At 40.9% G+C, this 10,160-nt stretch overlaps 1 protein-coding gene across 1 annotated transcript; it reads left to right on the top strand.

Annotated features, from left to right (window-relative positions):
* The first annotated feature begins 219 nt into the window (after positions 1–219).
* LOC117344071 (transcription elongation factor SPT5-like) lies at positions 220–690 on the top strand. Its single transcript, XM_033906722.1, has one exon. It carries the CDS (start codon positions 220–222, stop codon positions 688–690), a length of 471 nt encoding a protein of 156 aa, XP_033762613.1.
* The last annotated feature ends 9,470 nt before the right edge of the window (positions 691–10,160 follow it).

The raw sequence follows: 10,160 nt of genomic DNA, 5'->3' as shown, positions 1-10,160 counted from the left end.
GGTAAACACAAAACTTTCCCCATTCGTTGTATGGTACATCGTTGGTAACATAGGGATTTTATATACCGATTCTATCAAACACTTGAAATGTTTGAGGGGAATAGTGTGTATCCTAATAAATAGGAGTTGTCTGAGGTGGGGTGGAGAATCAGAAGTCGTATGGGGGTGGGGTGGAGAAACAGGTGTCAAATGGGGGTGGGGTGGAGAAACAGGAGTCAAATGGGAGGGGAACAGGAGTCGTGTAGGGACGGGGATGGGGGTGGAGAAACAGCAGTCAAATGGGGTGGGGAGGAGAAACAGCAGTCAAATGGGGTGGGGGTGGAGAAACAGCAGTCAAATGGGGTGGGGAGGAGAAACAGCAGTCAAATGGGGTGGGGAGGAGAAACAGCAGTCAAATGGGGTGGGGGTGGAGAAACAGTAGTCAAATGGGGTGGGGGTGGAGAAACAGTAGTCAAATGGGGTGGGGGTGGAGAAACAGTAGTCAAATGGGGTGGGGGTGGAGAAACAGTAGTCAAATGGGGTGGGGGTGGAGAAACAGCAGTCAAATGGGGTGGGGGTGGAGAAACAGTAGTCAAATGGGGTGGGGGTGGAGAAACAGTAGTCAAATGGGGTGGGGGTGGAGAAACAGTAGTCAAATGGGGTGGGGGTGGAGAAACAGTAGTCAAATGGGGTGGGGAGGAGAAACAGTAGTCAAATGGGGTGGGGGTGGAGAAACAGTAGTCAAATGGGGTGGGGAGGAGAAACAGTAGTCAAATGGGGTGGGGGTGGAGAAACAGTAGTCAAATGGGGTGGGGGTGGAGAAACAGTAGTCAAATGGGGTGGGGGTGGAGAAACAGCAGTCAAAGGGGGGGGGGGAAAGGAGTCGTATTGGGGTTGGGGGTGGGGGCAGTTAAGATTGGATACTGGTATTTGTAGGTTGGGTAGAGACAGATATCACGATATTTAACCTTATACTATACATAAGAAATTAAGGATAGTAATATCTATCCGAGGAAAATTGCGTCAGGAAAGTGAGATCACGACATGTCTTGTCATGATCGTGCCCGTGTCCTTTAGGTATGAGTCGGCATGAGCCTCGAATAGCCACCAGCTACTACAAGGTGACCAGACCTCAAATTACAGGTTACTGGAAAGGCGAAATCACGGTAGGGGGCGCAGGTGGTACCAGACATGGTCACACTTCCGGAAGTTGTAAATGGTTTCCGATTGAATGTGACGTAGCTATTTTTTTTCTGTCTTTCTCCTTGTTTGTTAACATTCGATGGTTTAATTTTGTTCAAAAATGGTAAATTTATAAAAATACTGATATTTAGTGTTTCATTTTACATGACTCTATATTAATTAGGTAGGCGATCCTTTATGACGTTACAAAAAAAACGCACCTAAACTGTGACGTCGTAAAGCATTTTTACCTCATTACATAGCCATAGTTGAATCTTAGATTAGATTGTTCATGGGTGTATTAACTAATAAAACACTCTCCATGACATGTTTATCATGATAATGAGTTCACCTGAAGGCGATTACGAATCTATGGCTTCTTGCTGCGTGATCTATCATCATGTTAACAAACAGAATCCTCGTAGTAGATAGTAGCTACCTCACTTAACAATACCCCGGATGTATGTCGATCGCTTTCCAGAGTATTTGTGGTAAAGTGTGTCACCCAAGGACACAACAAGGACACCAAAGGAAGCTCGTGATTTTCGTTCCGTGTGATGTGGTCGTGAGGTTTTGCAATAGTGTAAACATACGCAAAACCCTCTAAACCCCGAAAAATCGTGACCTCCGTTCCGTGTGATGTGGTCGTGAGGTTTTGCAATAGTGTAAACATACGCAAAACCCTCTAAACCCCGAAAAATCGTGATCTCCGTTCCATGTGATCTGGTCGTGACCTCCGTTCCGTGTGATCTGGTCGTGATGTCCGTTCCGTGATCTCTTGTCGTGATGTCCGTTCCGTGATCTCTTGTCGTGACCTCCGTTCCGTGTGATCTGGTCGTGATCTCCGTTCCATGTGATGGTGTCCTGATTTCCGTTCGGTGTGATGGTGTCCTGATCTCCGTTCCGTGTGATGGTGTCCTGATTTCCGTTCCGTGTGATGGCGTCCTGATCTCCGTTCCGTGTGATGGTGTCCTGTTCTCCGTTCCGTGTGATGGTGTCCTGATCTCCGTTCCGTGTGATCTGGTCGTGATCTCCGTTCCGTGTGATGGTGTCCTGATCTCCGTTCCGTGTGATGGTGTCCTGATCTCCGTTCCGTGTAATGGTGTCCTGATCTCCGTTCCGTGTGATGGTGTCCTGATCTCCGTTCCGTGTGATCTGGTCGTGATCTCCGTTCCGTGTGATGGTGTCCTGATCTCCGTTCCGTGTGATTGGGTCGTGATCTCCGTTCCGTGTGATGGTGTCCTGATCTCCGTTCCGTGTGATGGTGTCCTGATCTCCGTTCCGTGTAATGGTGTCCTGTTCTCCGTTCCGTGTGATCTGGTCGTTATCTCCGTTCCGTGTGATGGTGTCCTGATCTCCGTTCCGTGTAATGGTGTCCTGTTCTCCGTTCCGTGTGATGGTGTCCTGATCTCCGTTCCGTGTTATGGTGTCCTGATCTCCGTTCCGTGTGATTGGGTCGTGATCTCCGTTCCGTGTGATGGTGTCCTGATCTCCGTTCCGTGTGATGGTGTCCTGATTTCCGTTCCGTGTGATCTGGTTGTGATCTCCGTTCCGTGTGATGGTCCCCTGATCTCTGTTCTGTGTGATCTTCCCACACATCACCTCATACCTCATTACTTGGACGTGTTTAGTTATCTGGGTCCCTTGTGTTTGTGGTACCTGTGTTTATAGACTGTCGATATGGGCTTCGTTACCTCACTGTGTGTTAACTGAATTGGAACTCCTTTCAATCACAGTTAATACCTACACGTCGTCTGGTTTTGTCGAAATCATTTTGAAACACGGTGTTGATATGAATAGATTGTGTACATTAAAAATTGGTTTTCAGCGTTTTTTAATTCTGTTGTTACATTACGTCATCTCAACACAACAAGGTCATTCAAGGACGTTACAGAGTGATAAAACAGGCCATATTTATAAACTGCGCAAAGAAAACTTCACAATTAACTTTGATTTGATCACATTTTACAAATTCAAATGTTGATTTATAAAGATTTATTTCTACATTATATGTGTTTTGAAAGAAAAGTAGTATTGCATGTGTATGAAGGGGCAACATATCCCTGTTTGGTCCTTCAGGATTCATCAGTAATACTAGGGACATCGTACGGCTGTTTGATCCTTCAGGATTCATCAGTAATACTAGGGACATCGTACGGCTGTTTGATCCTTCAGGATTCATCAGTAATACTAGGGACATCGTACGGCTGTTTGATCCTTCAGGATTCATCAGTAATACTAGGGACATCGTACCCCTGTTTGGTCCTTCAGGATTCATCAGTAATACTAGGGACATCGTACGGCTGTTTGATCCTTCAGGATTCATCAGTAATACTAGGGACATCGTACGGCTGTTTGATCCTTCAGGATTCATCAGTAATACTAGGGACATCGTACGGCTGTTTGGTCCTTCAGGATTCATCAGTAATACTAGGGACATCGTACGGCTGTTTGGTCCTTCAGGATTCATCAGTAATACTAGGGACATCGTACGGCTGTTTGATCCTTCAGGATTCATCAGTAATACTAGGGACATCGTACGGCTGTTTGATCCTTCAGGATTCATCAGTAATACTAGGGACATCGTACGGCTGTTTGATCCTTCAGGATTCATCAGTAATTCGGCTGGTTTTTTTTAACTTTTTAAAGGTTTACGTATTGAAGGGAGAGTTCATTGACTTCAATAAAAAAATGTACGTGTGTATATTTCTGTTGTACAAATAAAGTGACCGTGCTCTCTGGGTCACCAAAAACACCCCTCGAAGTCAATGAACTTCGTCGAACCTCTGAGCTGTCATCCGCATCACAGTTTTTCAATGTTTTTCAGGGGTGATTCATGTCACATATGATTTACTTGGAGATTCCTTACATATGTAGATATACATCATACAGTAAGTTGTCTTTATTTGTGTAATTCTGGCCGTATATTTTTACCTCACACACGAAGTAGTCTAGTCTGATTATGTAATAATGATGTTTTCAGGGCAGTGTTGGATAGCATGGACTCAAAATAACAAAAGATGTTATGTAGTGAACTAGGAAATAGACAAGTTTTATATATTATGTGTTCAAAGTTACCTAGAGTAGTTAAAGCTATACGCTATAGTCAGCCAAATCTATTCGAGTTGCTTCCCTTAGATCAGTAGCTAATTAACCCGTTTTAGGTTTACACCCTTCATTCTATATCACCTGAAAGTCAGTCGTTAGTAGGTTGCACACGGTCCGTGGGACCAGTGGTCAGTGCCTAGGGCTATATTTGGAAATGACGAGATAGAGGTTTAGATACGCCCATATTTCGGGTTAAAGGTCAGGATTGGTCAATTGACCATATCCTCAAATAATACATATTAATTAACTCTCAGGGGATATAAAAAGACTTGCGCGTTTTGCATAAGTTAAGCCCCATCAATCAATCAATCAATCAAGCATAAGGAGTTCTCCAGCAGCTTTCAGTCTAAACGGACTTAGTGCCGTTTGGATGTACATATTTAGGATGTGAGGACTTAGTTTTGTTTAAATGTGTGTGAACTGTTAAGTGTGAATGCGACGGCGATAGTGTGGAAGATGGATGAAACTTCATTGGATTGTATTGTACCTTCGGGATTTTCCTGTGGATTAATAATATAAGTAAACTTTATATCCAGTGTTGAATTATGTTTATCACACCACAACCATCCCAAAAAGAACTTTCACGTCCCGTGTTCATAGAGAGCGGACGTTACAATTGGTGGCAGCAGCGGTGGGATGGTTTTAAAATGTGGTTGTGATAAACTGTTACTAACACTATGGATGTTTGAATTCTACGAAAAACTGTGATGTCTTTCGTTCGACGGAGTTTGGTACGATTGGATTCATACAACTCGTCAAATCCTGTAGTGCTATCGAGAGCACGAAAACTGTGTGTTTTAAGTCCGTTACTCTTAATTTACAAAGGAACGGCATATATTCGGAAACTTTGTTCGGAAATGGATTTTAACCCTAGAAGTGCTTGCCTCGAGCTTGTGGATTTATCTCCGCTACCCACATCATATAGTTGTGTGTTTCACAAAGAAATGTTGAGTAATGGAACGTTTTGACTGTGTGTTTAGCAGTTGTGTTCTCTATTATATTGAAGTTATATTGAGAAATCTATTTACGCGGATATGATGCAGGACATAGGTCTGGGATTTTCGGAGGATATTTACCATCGGGAAGCTGAGGATTTTTCTAGTGGTTTCCGAGTTACTATGGAAGTTAACTCATTGTGTTTTCTCGCGTTGATAGTGCCTAACGGAGAAGTATTTAGGAAATTAAAAGTGAATATTTTCGCTACTTGGAAGTTAAAATCCGACAATTTTCCGGGATTATATACAGGATATATACAGGACATGTATTGGAAATTTTATCCAATGAACCGTGAGTACATTTAAAAATCATCGAAATATTGTCGAATAACGGTTATAAAAGCTATGACGGTGTCAAAGAACTTTCGAATTGCTAAATAAAATGATTAAGCATTTTAAAAACATGGTTTTGACCATTTAGGAAACTATGATCGTTCATAGATTGTGACAACTCTCAGAATAAGCAGTAAAATGAGCAGGAACTTGATCAGTGTATCGTGTGCCAGTCCTAGATTCGGGAAGGCTCAAATCAGGGAATAACCAAAGTCAAGTATCGCCAATTTCTGGACCTAAGACAGTGAGGTTGATGGGGTCGACCATACGGGGAAAGCGAACGGTGGTGCTAAAACAGACATTGGGAGAAAGTGGAAAAGTTTAAAATCTTCCGCGCAAAGTCGCAGACAGGAAGATGTGAAAGCTAAATTCGTGATGTCCAAAGCAACGCGGATAGGAAGTTGATAGCAAAATAGCCGTTAACTTAATTGGAAATTAGACTCTGGGGCCAGGAGTAATTCCATGATGGAAACATCTTTTGGCGTATCATCGAATACAATGTAACACCAGAAGAACGCCCTGTGTTAGTACCGTTTCGCACGCGATTTGAAACTACTTATGTCATAGAGAAATGTGCATTATTCAGAAATTGTGAAAATGTGGAATTGAAGAGACAAGTTTTAGCTCGTGGTTTTGGTATAGAAAATGAAGAATTCCTGGAGAATATGTGTTAACATAGCAGATGATGTGTATCCTACACGTATTTGGTCGTATAGATGATATTTGGTCGCATTCAGTGGAGCTGTGGTTTAATTCGCTTGTATTTGTTAATTTGACTCTTTTCATCGATGTCAGATTGAGCCAAGTCCGCGTTCGTTACGTCTCAGCTAGTGAGGATGATATTTGTACATGTAGATGATTTTGGACTTTGAATAGTGCCAATCATGTGTTCCAGGACGGAGTAGGCGCTAAGTGGAAGCTAGTGCATATAATACTATATATATATATGGTGCTTCATCTGGACAATAATTGTGTACGCGAAGGATTTTAAACAGTTTTGGTATAGTTTGACCGCTGTTTGGTAGCCTTGATATCGCGTGAAATTTAAGGCGAATAATGCAACTTCTTGTACAATGAAGTTTAGATCCTAGGACAGGTGGTTTCTCAGGATAGCATTGGAAATCCTTCGAAAATCGCGGCAGTTGAAGCGATGTTGCTCCAGTTTTGTATTTTACCGAGTTACAGCTATAGAGCGTTAGATCTCGGACTTGCGTCAAATTATCGGAAATTCATGTTCGGTTTCGCACTAATAGCGAAATGTCTGCGTGACCTCGCCAGAAAAAGGTGTTTAAGTGGTCAAATTATGGACTAAGGAATGCTCAGTGTATGTTCGCATTCAACGAACTGGAATAACGACATATCTGCTCCGATTCTCGGATATCCAAGCTTGGAAAGTGGAATTTATATTCTTGACACGGATGCTAGTAACTTTGTTACATTTAATTGTAAACTCTGGATTTACATCAAGATACGTGAAAATTAATGTTTTTCAAAGGACATATCATGGAAACAATATTCAATTCGAACTCAGTGCATTAGCAATTATTCGAATTAACTCGGTAAACGTGTTCACAAAGTTTACCAATCATTCAGTACGGCACGGAAAACGGTTGCTATATTCATGACCAAAATGTGTTATGATATTGGAGATAAAATACGCAGATTCCAACAATAAATAATAGTGGGAACTAAGGCTAAGTTAGCCCGTGATTGGACCGGACCGTGGACAGTAGTCGCACGGCTTAGTGATGTGTTATTTAGAATTCGTTACTCCGGAAGATCAGAGCCAGTTGTAATACACAGCCTTACGGAGGTACACGTACTGGGGACAGCGCGACCGACCCCAGCACAGCGGGAGCTTCCACCCCCTACCAATAATTTACCTAAGCGTTTGGACTCGCCAGGTCCAACGACTGACCAGAAGTGGACACCCCTCGTTGTCAGGACAACGCGAACTGGGCGAGCCATCGAAACTTAGAGACCTCAGTTTTAAACTTCAAAGGACTTACGAAATCATGCCAAATAGGGATGAAGATTGGATTACGTAGTTATCATCGACATAATTATTGCCCTATATGGACGCAGGCCCCTGGGGGGATGAAGAATGAATTTTGTTTTGAATCGGTAAAGATTTCAACTTTGTGAAGTGACTCACTGACTGAACTTATCTAATTCAAAAAGTGATGTTCGTTGAACTCTGGTTTTGGATCATTACCAGAGAAAGAATAAAGTTTTGTGAATCGCGAACATTCAGGACTTTTAAAGGATTATTAACTTTTTAATAGGAACGGTGCAAAATTATCAAGGGATTTAAACGTTGATACTTTGATCTGATGTTTGAACTGTGATATTAATTCAAACTTTCGACTTGGATTAGAACATTTAGTGAAATACGGAAATTGGTTACTTTTGGATTAGTAACTTTTAAATGGACTGAATTATGCAGAACTACCAAAGGACCATACGTGCGTGGATACTTTACAGTGACAGCATAATTTAATACAAGTGATGCAGAGAGTGTAGCTGAACTTTGTGATATCAAAAAGTGACTTAAAGTAATTTCCGATGGATATATTATTTAGGACAAACGCACTAACTGTGATTATTAGTTATTGTTTCCGTGGATCACATTTATACATGTGAATTTTTGGAATTTATTTCACTGTGTCAAAGGTAATGTACGAATAGCATGTTCATTAATATTATAGTTGTGAGTATTGCCTCCAATGTTAGATTTCTATCTTAGATGTAACTCAAATTAAGGGTTATGGGTGGATTTTATCTCAATATTGTAGTATATCGTATTAGTGGATACGTATACTTGGGGGTTAGGACGTTACAACTAAACCATACATATATTTGTTATTTCATATCAGAAATATACTTGAAAAATGATATTCGATTGTGTCCGTGTAGCCAAATAGGTAGGATATCGATGTAAAATGGAGAATTTATAAACAGTCTGATGACGTTTTATGTGTGCAGGGGTATAACGTGTGATAGAGATGTACGGAGAGTACGAGTTGTTGTATGTTTTTGTAGACTAGGTACATTTTTGAAACGTTACGGTAAAATAGTAAAATGTATGTTAATATTTTGGTAGAGATTAATTTTACGATGTTTGTTTGAACTTTGCGGATATATAGCCGCCAGGAGCTCGTAAGCGATCGATGTTAGCTATAGGCTTGTAAACATTATTTTTATTACGCAAAGAAGTACGTAATATTTGGTGCGTTTAATGTTTTTAGTGCCAAAACGTTTTAAAATAGTGTAGAATGTCAGGAAATAATATTTGACATTGAAGTTTAGACTCGTACATGTCGTAAGAAAAGTTTTGTTAATGCAAACGCAAAATGGTATTTTAATATGTTTTATGTTTTCACGTTAGAATAGATAGATTGCTTTTGTTACGAAAACTATTAACTATGTATGACGTTTGTGGGGACACAAACTCTTCGAAAGAAGGGGGTTTTGTAGTGAACTAGGAAATAGACAAGTTTTATATATTATGTGTTCAAAGTTACCTAGAGTAGTTAAAGCTATACGCTATAGTCAGCCAAATCTATTCGAGTTGCTTCCCTTAGATCAGTAGCTAATTAACCCGTTTTAGGTTTACACCCTTCATTCTATATCACCTGAAAGTCAGTCGTTAGTAGGTTGCACACGGTCCGTGGGACCAGCGGTCAGTGCCTAGGGCTATATTTGGAAATGACGAGACAGAGGTTTAGATACGCCCATATTTCGGGTTAAAGGTCAGGATTGGTCAATTGACCATATCCTCAAATAATACATATTAATTAACTCTCAGGGGATATAAAAAGACTTGCGCGTTTTGCATAAGGAGTTCTCCAGCAGCTTTCAGTCTAAACGGACTTAGTGCCGTTTGGATGTACATATTTAGGATGTGAGGACTTAGTTTTGTTTAAATGTGTGTGAACTGTTAAGTGTGAATGCGCCGGCGATAGTGTGGAAGATGGATGAAACTTCATTGGATTGTATTGTACCTTCGGGATTTTCCTGTGGATTAATAAATATAAGTAAACTTTATATCCAGTGTTGAATTATGTTTATCACACCACAACCATCCCAAAAAGAACTTTCACGTCCCGTGTTCATGGAGAGCGGACGTTACAGTTATACTATACAGGTATGACGTCACTGGTGTTGGGAACAAGAATCTATACATAATGATGTAGTTTTAGTAGCTCCCATCGGTAATACAATATGATAAGAATCAGTTACTACGAAAGCCGGTTGGGACCATTTTCGTAGAAGAAAATAATACTTTTTGCGCGTAATAACGCGAAAAAATTATTATTTTCTTCTACAAAAATGGTCCCAACCGGCTTTCGTAAAACCTACATTGGCTTGATAACCAAGTGGTATAATCGCCCAGAGCCTTCACACGACAGATCCACGTACAGCTGTATATATCATAACAATGTAAACCGTGACCCTGTCGAATACATCAGTATGTGTTATACACCGGCTGCTACTGATGATAAGTTTTTCCTCCAAAAATGTTGCAAGCATACATGTACATTGTACATACACGAAAAGACT

The sequence above is a fragment of the Pecten maximus genome, chromosome 15 (assembly GCF_902652985.1).
Source record: "Pecten maximus chromosome 15, xPecMax1.1, whole genome shotgun sequence".
Taxonomy (NCBI): Eukaryota; Metazoa; Mollusca; class Bivalvia; order Pectinida; family Pectinidae; genus Pecten; species Pecten maximus.
Note: the sequence above shows the minus strand (reverse complement) of the source record. Positions and strands in the feature narration are given on the sequence as shown.